Genomic DNA, 14401 nt, shown 5'->3' with positions numbered 1-14401 from the left:
CTGCCTCAGCGCCAGGGGAGGCTGTCCTGGGACCAGGGACTTAAGCCCCTATCCCTAGCCACCCTGATTGCACAAAATCTCTCCCCCCCTCCCCGGCGATCCTTTGCTCTTTTTGAGTGCTCTCAACCAGACTCCAAGTTAATGCTGGTCCCCAGATGCAGGGCACTCTTGGATTGGGTATTACTTTCCAACCGGTCACCTCTGGTGGCTCCCTCCACCTTTTGTTTATCTTCCAATATCAGTCCAAAGTTCCCACTCCACTTTACCTGCCCACTGGCGTTTTCTGCCCCTTGTAGAGATCCAGACATGTATAGTTCTGATCTCAGGCTGATTTCATGGGTGATCAGAGTTATTTGGTATGTAATCAGCTCACTTTAGGGTAGAGGTTGAGAAGGCGCCTCCTCCTATTTTCCTGCCATCTTGTCCTCCCTTTTGGGAGGTTTTGATCATTGCTTCAATCTCATTACTAGATACTGCTCTATTCAGGTTGTCAATTTCTTCCTGATTCAGTCTTAAAAGTTTATAGGTTTTCAGGATGTATCCATTTTTTTCTAGGGTACTTAACTTGTTGACATATAACTGTTGATAAATATTTCTGATTTTTTTTTCCTATTTCTTGGGTGTTAACCGCAATCTCTCCCCTTTCATTCATAACTTTATTAATTTTGGCCCTCTCTCTTTTCTTTTGCATTACTTTGCCTATTTGTTTATTGATCTGATTCTTTCAAAGAATCAGCTTCTAATTTCATTTAAGTGTTCTACTGTATCTCTTGTTTCTAACTCATTAGTCTCTACTCTAATCTTGATTATTTTCCTTCTTGTGCATGGGATTGGCTTCATTTGTTGTTGATTTTCCCTAAGGTGTAAAGAGAGTTGGTGTATTCAGGATTTTTCAGTTTATGTGAGTGAGCCTTGGATGGCTATGTATTTTTCCCTTAGGACTGACTTTGTCATATTTCATAGGTTTTGAACTAATGTGTCTTCCTTTTCGTTGAGTTCCATGAATTGTTTAAGTTCTTTTTTGATTTCCTGGTTGATCTAAGCATTATTGAGCATGATGGTCTTTAGTTTCCAAGAATTTGAATCCCTTCCAAACTTTTTCTTGTGGGTGAGTTCCAGTTTTAAAGCACTGTGGCTTGAGAAAATGAGGGAATAAACTTAGTCTTTTGCTATAGTTGAGCCCTGATTTGTGACTCAGTATGTGGTCAATTGTGACGAAAGTTTCATGTGCGCTTGAGAAGAATGAGTATTCCTTTGTTTTAGGGTGGAATGTTCTGTATATATCTACGAGGTCCATCTCGTCTACTGTGCCATTGAAAGCTCTTGTTTCTATGATGATTTTCTGCTTTAGATGATCTGCCTATTGCTGAGAGTGGCTTGTTAATATCCCCTACAATTAATGTTTTCTTATCAATATAACTCTTTAATTGTACTAACTGTTGGGTCATGTAGTTGGCTGTTCCCATTTTTAGATCATAAATGTTTACAATTATTAGATCTTCTTGGTGTATAGACACTTTTTAATAATGATGTACTGTCCTTCTGTATCTCTAACTACAGTCATTAGCTACAAACCTAATTTATTTGATATGAGAATTGCTATCACAGCTTTCTTTTGAGGCCCGTTGGCAAGAAGGATGGTTCTCCATCCCTTCAATTTCAGTATGGATGTATCATTAGGCCAAAAATGTGTGTATTTTAGACAGCATATGGAAGGGTCCTATTTTTTTTATCAAGTCTGAAACCCTGTGCTATTTTATGGGCACATTTAGGCCAGTAACATTGAAAGTGGTTATGGAAACATACCATTTTTTTTACATCATGTTGCCTATGAAATCCTTGTTTCTATAGTTTGTTTATATAAGTTTCTGTTCTATGTCACTCTTAAATCCTTTATCCTTTTGTAGAACCCTCCTTAATATTTCTTGAAGTGCCCATTTGTTGGTCACATACCCTTTTAAACCTTGCACATATTGGAAGATCTTTATCTCTCTATGCATTTTGAATGTCAACCTTGCTGGATAAAGTATTCTTGGCTGCATGTTCTTCTCGTTTAGTGCCCTGAATATGTCTTGCCAGCCCTTCCTGGCTTGTCAAATTTCTATGGACAGGTCTGAAGTTAGTCTGATAGTCTTTCCTCTGTAGGTAAGAAATATCTTCTCCATAGGTACCCACCCTTAAGACCTCTTGTGTGAAATTATAACTCATTAATTTCACAGTGAAGTGTCTCAAGGTATTTCTAGATTAATTGATTCTGGGGGGTGTCCTTTCTGCCTCTAGGACACAAACACTTGTTCCAATCCTCAGATTGGCAAATTTTATTTCTTTCTTTTTAGATTTTATTTATTTATTTATTTGACAGACAGAGATCACAAGTAGACAGAGAGGCGGGCAAAGACAGAGAAAGGGGGAAGCAGGCTCTGTGCTGAGCAGAAAGCCCAATGCTGGGCTCAATCCCAGGACCCTGGGATCATGACCTGAGCCAAAGGCAGAGGCTTTAACCCACTGAGCCAGCCAGATGCCCCATAAATCACTATTTTTATCTTCTGCCTCAAGTACTCTGCTTGTTAGAGTATTTTGATTAGATTGGATCTCATTGATAGCATTTTTTAACTTCTGCCAGATCAGCTCTCACTTCTGTCCTTAGAGATTCTATGTTGTCACATTTGCACTAATGGTCTTCTCCAACCTAACCATAGCCTGGATAATTGTTACCCTGAGTTCCCTTTCTAACATACTATGTACATATGTCCATATCCAGTAATTCTGTGGCAGAGGCCATGGTCTCTGAATTTTTCCTCTGTTGGGGTTCATCCTCTTAGTCATTTTGGTGAAAGGTGGTTGAGGGGATGTATATCAACCATAATCCAGGTAAGGAAAGCCCTGGAAAATTTCAGAGCAGTTGGAAGTCACCTCCAAAAAGAAAGAAATGGAGAAAAAAATGAGAGAAAGAGGGAAAAGAGAGAGAGAGAGAGAGAGAGAACCCAGCCAAAATGATCCCCCAAAGTAAGATTTATAAGGGAAAAAAAGCAAAAATAAACAAAAAAACACGACAAAAGTAAAAGACAAGAAAAAAAGAAAAAGAAAAACGCAGCCAAAATGAAGATTTATATAGTACCAGAATAAAAACAAATACACAGAAACACTGACAGAAGAATAAGATGGGAAGGTGGTTATTAAAATATATATATATATATATATATATATATATATATATATATATATACACATATATGGGGATTTGAAGTGGAAAGAGCTGGATGAAGAATCTGAATGCCCATCAATTTAGAGAAGTACTGAAAATATTTATTTAACAAACCTATGAAATATTATGCAGGTATCAAAAGAGAATAAGATAAATTCATATATATATATGTATATATATACATATATATGTATATATGTATATATAGGTATGTATGTATATAGTCACCTACAAGTATTTCCAAGATACATTTTTAATGAAATAAAACAAGTTGTGAGAAAAAATAAATAAATAAATTCTCAGTGTGAATGATGAAGGTTATTTCAGTTCTTCCTGAACTTCCTTGTTATCTTTTTTAAATGACTCAAATTTACAAAGATAAAGGGAAATTAAAACTTGTTTATCTCTGGGTACCTGGGTGGCTCAATGGGTTAAAGCCTCTGCCTTCAGCTCAAGTCATGATCCCAGGGTCCTGGGATCGAGCCCCACATCGGGTTCTCTGCTCAGCGGGGAGCCTGCTTCCCCCTCTATGAAAAAATGTTCTAGTTAAAAAGTTATTATGGGGGGCGCCTGGGTGGCTCAGTGGGTTAAAGCCTCTGCCTTCGTCTCAGGTCATGGTTCCAGGGTCCTGGGATCGAGCCACACATTGGGCTCTCTGTTCAGCAGGGAGACTGATTCCTCCTCTCTCTCTCTCTGCCTGCCTCCCTGCCTACTTGTGATCTCTCTCTGTCAAATAAAAAAAAAGTTATTATGGAATATGTTGTATTAAACCTCTAGTTGTAGTGGTAAGTCAGTTGAAAAAATTATAAGAACAAGAATCTTGAGAACAAATACAAATACAAATAAGAACAAGAATCTTGAAGACAAATTCTTGAGAAAAAATTATAATAACAAGAATCTTGAGAACAAAAAATTGTTTATATGAAATATATAGGTTTTAGGGCAATACTGGAAGCTTAATGTATTGTTTCACCCTGATGTTATTGTTTAAGTTTTATGGGGACCCTGTGGTGGCTGTCCTATTGTTCTTTTAGCTTGCCTTTAGGGGGAAGAGCCTGCCACATTGTTTTTCAGTCAATCTTTCTTGGGCTGATTCACCCTGCCCCCTATCAAGGGGCGTGGCTCTGTAGAAACCAGTTTTTCAGGCTTTTGTTCTCTGGGGGTTTTTGTTCTTTGGTGGCTTTTTGCTGTTTTTCTCAGGTTTAGTGGAAAGTACACTGTGTGCCTAATAAATCTGCCTTAGAGAGAAGCCTCAGTCTGCTCCCCTCTGGTTGGTCCAGAACACACATACTCCCTTTCTGCAAATCTGCTGAACACCACAACATCCCACAGGTATCATGCACTCGCAGCCAATGTCTCAGTGGTTGTCAGAGGCCCCCACTTGTCTCTGCACCCCCGTGCCACTAAAACCTTGAATGATATTGATCCAGAGAGCCTTATTCTGGTTACTGCCATTGCCGGGACTTCTGTCTGGATTCCAGACCCATGCCAGGTGCACTGACACCCAGTGGCTATGCAGATCCTGAAAGGCTGCAGGCCAAGGGATACTGACTGGTGTCTGTGCTGGCTTCCCTCAGGTGTGAGCTTGGTGTGCTCAGACCCCATGACTGTGCAGGTCTCAGAAGGCTGTGGGCCTAGAGATCACTAGCTGTCACCACAGCAGTATCTCTCATGTGTGGGTGGTAGTGTGCCCAGCCTGAGGGGTGCTGTAAGCAGTGGAAAGCCATGGGCTCAGAGACCACGGACTGGAGGCCCTGCCAGATTATTTCTGGCATGGGTGGTCTGGCATGGGTGTCAATGGTGACTGTCCTGGGACCATGGGTTTAGAACCTTGCCCATGACTGCCCGATTCCACCACTTGCTCCTTAAGATATTTTGCTCTTTTTGATTGCTTTTAACCAGTCTCCAAGTTAATGCTGGTCCCCAATCACACTGCAATTTTGTATTGGTGTATTACTCTCCAATGTGTTGCTTCTGGTGGCTCCCTTCCCCTTCTGTTTATCCTCCAATATCAGTCCGAGCTTCTCCACTCTGCTTTACCTCTCCACTGGTATGTTATGCCCCATAGAGATCCAGAAGTGCATAGTCTTACATCTCAGGCTGATTCAATGGATGTTCAGAATGTTTTGCTAGAAATTTAGCTCACTTTAGGGGACTAGCTGAAACAGGGTCTCCTACTTCTCAGCTCTCTTGCTCCTCCTCCCACTTGAAATTAAAACATCAGTTCTTTTAGAACATCTCATGTAGGAGTTCCTCGGACTGCTTAGAGAACACTCTGATGTTAGAAATCTGGGAAAAAAACATAAATCAACTCTTACTAGTTCATTAATACGTGTGGTGCACTACGATGTGGGTTTACATACATTATTTCATGTAATATTTACAGTAACTCTGAGAACTTAAATGTTAGGAAGTAATGGAATGTAGTATAAATGCCTGACATTAAGCTTTCCATTGCCAAAGCAACTATTAGAAGCCATCAATCTTGAATAAACATATTGCCAGCTTTCTGATAGTGAAAGACCCGCGGATCCCCTTACCCAAGAATTCAACACTGCCACAGAATGCAAGTAGCAAGAGGTTCTTTATTGTAGCACGGGCACCTGCAGGTGGTCAGCAACTCCTGCTAGCTGAGCACCCCAGGCTGGGGTGGTGCAGGATTTTTATAGACAGGTACATACAAGTCCCGGATGGGACGGGGCCGATTGGCCGGCAATTTGAACATGTGGAAAAAGGCATACTTGGTGTTAGCGGATTGGCTTTAGAAGACCCCCCGTGCGCTAAGGAAAAGGCGGGAAGGGGAAACAAAGAGGGGAAGTTCATCCTGTCTACGTGACTATGCAGTCCCCTCTCTACGTGACCTACGTGACTATGTAGCCCCCTTGCCTACGTGACCATGCCTCGGCTATTGGGGGAAGGTATCATATTCAAACAGGAAACGAGTGTCAGGCCCTAAAAGCCAAGCGGTTACAGAAAGGCAAAAGAGCAGTTAAATTGAATTCAGCCCTGGGGGGAAAGGCCTTTTCATTGTAAGGGGAGGAGGGGTACTCTAACACAACAAAAGAGCAGTTAACGATGGGGGGGGGTCTTTCATTCCCCCCTTTTTCTTTATCATGGATAGAATCTTATATCCATTTGTCCTGTTCTTGCACTAAGTCAGTCTGGGGCTCGGTTTGCTTAAGGAGTTGATATTGCTGTGTCAGTACCATGGTCTGGATTACTGACAAGCGGTCTTTTGTGAATTGAACAAGCTTACTTATGACGCAAGGGCCGAATGATAAAATCAGTAACAGAATAATAAGGGGTCCCAAAAGGGTGGATAATAAAGTGGTGAACCAAGGTGATCGATTGAACCAACCTTCAAACCAGCCTTGCTGGGATTCAAAATCCCTTCTCCTCTGGGCCAATCTCTCTCGGAGTTTATCCATTGTCTCCCTAACCACCCCCGTCTGATCAGCATAAAAACAGCATTCCTCCCTGAGGGCTGCACACAGTCCCCCTTCCTTTAGGAACAACAAATCTAACCCCCTTCTCTTTTGTAAAACGACCTCAGAGAGGGAGGTCAAAGATTTTTCTAAGGCCGTAATTGATTCTTCTATAGCTTCCAGATCAGTGGTCATGGCAACTTGTAAATGCATAAGTTGGTTGCTTTGAAGTAAGGCGGAAGTTCCTGTTCCAATCCCTGCCGCTACCCCCCCCATTCCTAATAATAAGGCTATCGTTAGAGTTATGGGTTCCCTCCGATATCGAAATCTCTCTCTCCCTTCATAGAAGTCGAGGATGGTTTCCGAACTATGGTAAGTTATTCTGGGCCAAAGTTGGACTAAAATGCAGTAATCTGCAGTGGCATTGAAAAGCCGGGCAGCAATACAAGGAGTTAAACCGGTGTTACAAGCCCAATATGTCCCATTGAGTGCTTCCAAATAATAATTACTGGAAGTAATGGCAACAGTCGTGTTACATAGTGCTCGATGAGAGGTGAGCACTGTGCCTAAACATAGTCCTTGGCCGGATACTTCAGTGAGGGTTATTCTGTGCCCAGGGGAAGAAGTGCACGTAGTCGGGGGGTTGGTGTGGTTGGTGAAGTTAGCGACAGTGGCTATACCTTCATAATAAGGGGGGCTGCGGACGAGACAGAGCCAACAATCCTTAGCACGAATAGGATCGGAATAATTAAGGGCTTTGTGTGCCCCTATTACTAGGTTAATGAGTCGGTCTCCAGTCCCAAGAGAGGGTGTGCCTAGAATCGAGGATACAGAGGAGGAGGAATTAGAGGAGCCCTTAGGGTGAGGGGGGTTATTTCCCACTGGAGCATTAGTGATAGCGGGTGACTGACGGGGGTGGGGGGCTATTTGATCTGATAAGACTGTGTTGGGCCCTATCGGATAGGTCTGGGGGTTTTCAACCTTAAGTTTGATCTTAAAAATGACACCTTTATCCTTCCCTGAGAGGCGCCACCTGAGGCCCCATGTTTTTCCCGCTATCCATTGGGGAATATCGGTAAATCGGGGGCGAGAGAAAGTAATGTTTAGGGGGAGGCAGTAGCCTGAGGCACAGTTGGGGCCTAGTTTTCCCCCTAAACAAACTGGATCCTCATCCTCATAGCCGTACGTTGGGATTGGTTTAGTGAAGTTACAGCGGACGGTAATAGAATCCCAAGAGGAAGTGGGTTTCCAATAAGCATCCCCTGTAGTCTCACATCCCCATTGGGCACAAAAATACTCCTGGTGGCCTCCACATCTGTGAGCCATGGCGCGGTCTCGACCATCCTTGGGGCACACATAGAAATCCCTATCTGCTAGATGGCATCGGCTAACAGGTTTCCGGCAGCCTTCAGTGCTGCTTGTCCATTCTGACTGTGCTCCTGTCATTATGGGTTTTAAATTAGAGGGATCCGCGGTGGGGATGTCCCACTCATTTAGGCCTGCGGCTAGTTGGCAGAAGTCAGGGGTGAGGGTAGGCCACCAAGTGCCTGGGGCATGTAAGCCCGTAGTGGACCAGACAACTTCCCCCGTCTGAGAGATGACCTGCCAGGTTAATTGCTTGGGGAGATGTGGGCTAGCACCTTTTATAGGGGAAAGGAAAGAATAAACAAAGAGTAAAACTAATGACGAATGAGTCTTATCTTTAGCGGATTTGGGGAACGTTGGACGGTCCATCCTGAGTTTTGAGGATGTCCGGTTTGTTCTTCCGGGTGTGCTGCCTTTACGTGGGAGGCGTGGATCCAGGCTGCGATTCCGTCGACCTTCAGCGCCGTGGGTGTTGTCAAGAGTACCGTGTGGGGCCCTTTCCAACGAGGTTCAAGGTTTGAGGCTCGATGTCTACGGACCCAGACGGTGTCCCCGATTTTATAGGGATGAGGCTGTAGGGAGGTGCTAAGTTTATCCTTGTAGGCAGCTGCCAAGGGTTTCCAGATCTCTTGTTGCACCAGCTGCAAGGCTTGCAGATGGGCCTGTATGGAGGGGGAAGGGGAGTGAGCAGAGATATCTGGCGCGAAGAATGTGACAGCAGGGGGCGGAGCGCCATAGAGAATTTCAAAGGGGGTCAGGCCATACTGGCCTGGGGTATTTCGGGCTTGATAGAGTGCTAAAGGTAGGAGCAATACCCAATCTTTAGAGCCAGTTTCAAGCAGTAATTTAGTCAAAGTCTCCTTTATAGTTCTATTCATTCTTTCTACCTGTCCTGAACTCTGAGGTCTATAAGCACAATGTAGTCTCCAATTAATCCCCAGAAGCTTGGCCACCGACTGACTTACCTGGGAGACAAAGGCAGGCCCGTTGTCAGACCCCAGTACCTCTGGCACTCCATACCTTGGGAAAATTTCTTCCAGCAGCTTCTTGGCAACTATGTTGGCAGTCTCCTTCTTGGTAGGGAAGGCTTCTGCCCATCCTGAAAAGGTATCTAAAAAAATTAAGAGATATTTATATCCATACATGCCAGGTTTAATCTCGGTAAAGTCGACTTCCCAATGTGTGCCAGGTCGATGACCATGTACTCAGACACCTGACCTGATGAAAGTTTTTCCAGGATTGACTTGAGCACAGGCTTTGCAGTTAGCGGCCGCTTGATGAAGGAGGAAGTTTCTCCTGGGGATGAAGTCTTTTAAATCTGCCTTGTTTATTAGGGTCCTCATTTTATTAGCACTCAAATGGGTCAGCTGGTGAAGGTGATTTATTAATTCCTTTGCCATTTTTATAGGCATTATAGCTTTCCCTTGGTATTCCCATCGGTTCAGAGCTGAGTTATAATCGGCCCCCAATTTCTGTATAATGTCCAAGTCGATCTCCTCATAATTCCAAATGGGGGTCCCATCTGTCTCTCCTGTCTCAGTGAGTATGGTGACAGTTAATAGCTGGGGCCCCAAAGCCGCCTGTTTGGCCGTCGCATCAGCCAGGCGGTTTCCTCTCGCCTCAGGGGTATCCCCTTTTTGGTGGCCAGGGCAGTGTATTATACTCAGCTTCTTGGGGAGAAATAAGGCCTTTAATAGGGCCAAAATTTCAGTCTTATTTTTAATCTCTTTGCCGTCCGAGGTTAATAATCCCCTTCGCCGATAAATTTCTCCATGAACATGGGCAGTAGCAAAAGCATATCTGCTGTCTGTATAGACATTGAGACTCTTACCTTCTGCCAATTGGAGGGTCTGGGTCAAGGCGATCAATTCTGCCCGCTGCGCCGAGGTGCCTTCTGGCAGCGCGCTTGCCCATACAATTTGAGAGTCAGTCGTGATGGCCGCTCCTGCTCGCCGTTTTCCATCCTGCAGATAGCTACTGCCATCTGTGTACCAGGTCAGGTCCGCATCCTTCATGGGCTGGTCGGTCAGGTCGGGTCGCGTCCCATGCGTTTCCGCAAGGATCTGGTGACAGTCATGTAATGGTGCCTCTCCAGGAGTAGGCAATAAGGTTGCGGGGTTAAGAGTCACTACAGGTCCGAACTGGATCCTGTCTGTGTCCAGGAGGAGGGACTGATAATGAGTCAGGCGGGCATTAGACAGCCAGCGGTCCGGTGGTTGGCGGATTAAAGATTCCACCGTATGTGGAGCCAGGATGGTTAGGGGTTGTCCTAAAGTTAGTTTGGCTGCGTCCTTGATGACCGCGAATGCTGCTACCATTTTTAGACATGGTGGCCAGCCTGCCACCACGGGGTCTAATTTCTTGGAAAGGTAGGCAATGGGGTGCCTCCAAGGCCCAAGTCTTTGAGTTAAGACTCCTTTCGCAAATCCTTGTTTTTCATCAACAAAGAGGTCAAAGGGTTTTGTTATGTCTGGCAGGCCTAATGCCGGAGATTGAAGGAGGGCCTGTTTGATATGGTCAAATGCCTGCTGTTGTTTCTCAGTCCAAACAAAAGGAGTATCTTGTTTGGTTAGGGGGTACAGAGGAGCCACTATTTCTGCAAACCCCGGGATCCATAGTCTACAAAAGCCCGCTGTTCCTAAGAATTCCCGCAATTGCCTATGATTGTGAGGTGCAGGAATGCCAGAGATGGTCTCTTTCCTTGCAGCCGTCAGCCATCGTTGGCCATTATATAACTCATAACCCAGGTAGGTGACTTTAGTCTGGCAAATCTGGGCTTTCTTTGCGGATGCCCTGTATCCCAGTTGGCCTAGGGTCAGTAGAAGATCCCCAGTACCTGTTTGACAATCCTCTTTATTGGTAGCCGCTAATAAGATGTCATCGACATACTGGAGCAGGATCAGAGAGGGATGTCTTACCCGGAAGTCGGCTAGGTCCTGGTGAAGAGCTTCGTCGAACAGCGTTGGGCTGTTCTTAAACCCTTGTGGTAGTCGTGTCCAGGTTAACTGACCTGATATTCCCAAGTCTGGATCCTTCCATTCAAAGGTGAAGAGGGGCTGACTCTGAGGACTTAGTCTCAAAAAGAAGAAAGCATCTTTGAGATCTAGGACCGTATACCAGAGGTGGGTTGGAGGCAAGGTACTAAGTAAGTTGTAAGGGTTAGGCACTGTAGGGTGGATATCCTCTACCCTCTTATTGACCTCTCTCAGGTCCTGAACTGGCCGGTAATCATCGGTGCCAGGTTTCTTGACAGGTAACAGAGGAATGTTCCAGGGGGACCGGCATGGGGCCAAAATGCCCTGGTCTAATAACCGCTGTATGTGCGGTCTAATGCCCTGGTAGGCCTCGTTGGACATAGGATACTGCTTAACATTGACAGGAACGGCGGTTGCCTTTAATTGTATGTGAATGGGGGGCTGCTGAATAGCTAGTCCCATTGCTCCTGTTTCTGCCCAGGCATTCGGGTAAGACGTAAGCCAGGATTCCACACCTCTCTGAGGTTGAGGGGGCTTCTCATGTAGCCTATATTCTTCTTCTAATTGTAGGGTAAGGATATGTAAAGGAGTCCCGTTGGGGCCGGTCACAGTGGCCCCCTGTGGCTCAAAATGAATTTGAGCCTTGAGCTTGGTTAATAAATCTCTCCCCAGGAGTGGGTAAGGGCAGTCAGGCACATGAAGGAACGAGTGAGAGACTTTACCTGAAGCCAGATTTACTTTTCTTTCCGTAGTCCATCTATATTGTTTTCCTCCTGTTGCTCCTTGAACCCATGCCATCCGGTCACTTAGTGGTCCAGGGCCTTTGGTTAGAACAGAGTGTTGAGCCCCTGTATCTACTAGAAAGGTGACTGGCTGCCCCCCGACGGTTAGGGTTACCCGGGGTTCGGGGGGGGCTCCTGACCCTGACGCCCCTAGTCTTCGTCTAAAGCCATAAGTCTTGTGACCTGCTTAATATTCTCCTTAGGGTGCCGGAATTTCTTCGGGCATTCCTTGGCCCAATGTCCTCTCTCTCTGCAGTAGGTGCATTGGTCCCGGTCTATCCGGGGCCTCCTTATGTCTCCCTCCCTGTCTAACTTCCTTGCCTCTAATCCCTGGCTGCCTTGCACTACGGCGGCCAAGATTTTGCTAAGTTCCTTACTTCGCTTACGTTATGGCTTTTCTTCCCTTTCTTCAGCCTCCCTCTTCAGCTTTTCCTCTTTCTCTTCCTGCAACTTTCTAAGTCGTTCCTCCTTTTCTTCCTGAGTCTCTCTCTTATTAAAAATCTTTTCTGCCTCTTTTAGTAAATCTTGCAAAGAGAAATCTTGTAGATTCTCTAAACGCTGGAGTTTATTCCTTATGTCTGGTGCTGACTGCCAAATAAATGCCATTGAAACGTTTCCTCTCTGCTCATTGCTATCTGGGTCAAAAGGCGTATACCTGCGATAAGCCTCCTTAAGCCTTTCTAGGAAAGCAGTTGGAGATTCCTCGAATCCCTGAATCACCTGTCTTACCTGAGCCAAATTAGTGGGGCGACGCCCCGCATTATGGAGACCTGCTACGAGTAACTGGCGGTAAAGGGTTAGGTGGATCCTACCTTCAGCCGTGTTGAAATCCCAGCGGGGGTGAGTCAAAGGGAAGGTAGCATCTATCACATTAGGGAGTTGTGTGGGCCTTCCGTTGTCTCCTAAGATGTTCTTTCGGGCTTCCAAGAAAACCTTTTGTCTCTCCTCGTTGGTGAGAAGAGCCTGCAAGAGTTGTTGGCAATCGTCCCAGGTGGGCTGATGTGTGATTAAAATAGATTCAATTAAGGCGGTTAGAGCTACGGGGTCCTGTGAAAAAGAAGGGTTATGGGACTTCCAGTTGTATAAATCGGAGGCGGAGAAGGGCCAATATTGGAAGTTCCCTGCCCCCCCCTCCTTGGCACAGGGGAAAGAGCTTGGAAGTTCCCTCTTGTGTCAGTTCCCTGCGACCCCTAAGTCTTCCCATCATTGGGGACGGCGAGGAGCGGCGTTCTTCAGGCACGTGTTCAGGCTCCCCTGCGGAATTTTGCACTTGCGCAGGAGGGGGAGGATTATAAGGGGGAGGTTCTTCAGTTAGGAGGTCTATTAAGGGGGTGTCCTCGGGAGGAAGGATCTTTTGTGGTTTTGGGCGCCGCGGGGAAGAGGGGTCGCTGCTAGAGAAAGAAGATGATTTGGGAGGGTCCGTAGGAACCACAGGATATAGGTTAGAGGAAGAAGGGGATTTGGGAGGGTCGGTGGGGTTTGGGATAAGATGTGGGACAGGGGGAGCGGAGGGTACTGGGGGAGGAGTAGTTAGTGGAGCAGCAGCAGCGGCACCAGCGGCGGCAGCGGCAGGGGGCGGTGATGGGGGGAAGGGGTGAGGAAGCGGAGGAGTAGTGTTTGGAAGGGGTTTAGGCTTTGGGTGAGCAAAGGGAGAGACCCAAGGAGGAGGGTTATCAACCAAGCTTTCCCAGACTACGATGTAAGGTACTTGGTCTGGATGGCCTTGGGGTCCCTGGTCGAAGACTCGCTCTTTGACCTGCAAAATAACACCGATGTTAAAGGTCCCGTCTTTGGGCCACCCAACATTAAGGGTGGGCCATTCTGAAGTACAGAGAGTCTGCCATTTTCTTCTTTTGACTTCCACCGACAGGTTATTAGCTTGGGTTTGGACATCTCTCCAGTGACCTAAAGTAAGACTCAGAGGGGTGGTAAGAGTCTGTCCCATCTTAGAATCAAGGGAAACCCAAAGGGCAACGAGAAAAACACACAAGACACACAAGATGATTAACAAGCCGGCGAAGAGAAACGCTGCGCGATTTCGGTGCAACACCGAAAGTATAGATTCAGACGGCCGCGAGGAACTACGAGTTTCCTCTGAGGCCCACAGACGGACGTATCCCTCGGATACTTGTGGGGCCCCAAAAAACCGGGCCCCTCTGATCCCTGGGGCGTCCCCCAGGGTGGCAGGGGAGAAGTCCGAGTTCGTCAACTCCTTCTCAAGCTGCCCAGAATACAGAGCTACTACGCGTAGTAGCACAGTCCTATACAGGCGTATAGGCAAGACAGAGGACGGACGAGAACACGAGACAGGAGACAAGAACACAAAAATTTAAATGCTGGCCAGCTTACCTCCCGGTGGGAGTCGGTTGGATCCTTGGGCAGGAGTCCGATGATCTCGGTGGGACCTCCAAATGAAAGACCCACGGATCCCCTTACCCAAGAATTCAACACTGCCACAGGATGCAAGTAGCAAGAGGTTCTTTATTGTAGCACGGGCACCTGCAGGTGGTCAGCAACTCCTGCTAGCTGAGCACCCCAGGCTGGGGTGGTGCAGGATTTTTATAGACAGGTGCATACAAGTCCCGGATGGGACGGGGCCGATTGGCCGGCAATTTGAACATGTGGAAAAAGGCATACTTGGTGTTAGCG

At 46.2% G+C, this 14401-nt stretch overlaps 1 protein-coding gene across 1 annotated transcript; it reads right to left on the bottom strand.

The window, feature by feature from the left end:
* Nucleotides 1–6330: 6330 nt before the first annotated feature.
* On the bottom strand, nucleotides 6331–13697 carry LOC116585765. The gene is given in 5 exon segments (XM_032335026.1): nucleotides 6331–8270; nucleotides 8318–11881; nucleotides 11884–12170; nucleotides 12204–12873; nucleotides 12941–13697. Coding segments are annotated over 5 exon segments (7218 nt in total).
* Between the last annotated feature and the right edge of the window lie 704 nt (nucleotides 13698–14401).

Source organism: Mustela erminea, chromosome 3, assembly GCF_009829155.1.
Source record: "Mustela erminea isolate mMusErm1 chromosome 3, mMusErm1.Pri, whole genome shotgun sequence".
NCBI classification, from domain to species: Eukaryota; Metazoa; Chordata; class Mammalia; order Carnivora; family Mustelidae; genus Mustela; species Mustela erminea.
This window is presented reverse-complemented; position numbering and strand designations above follow the sequence as displayed.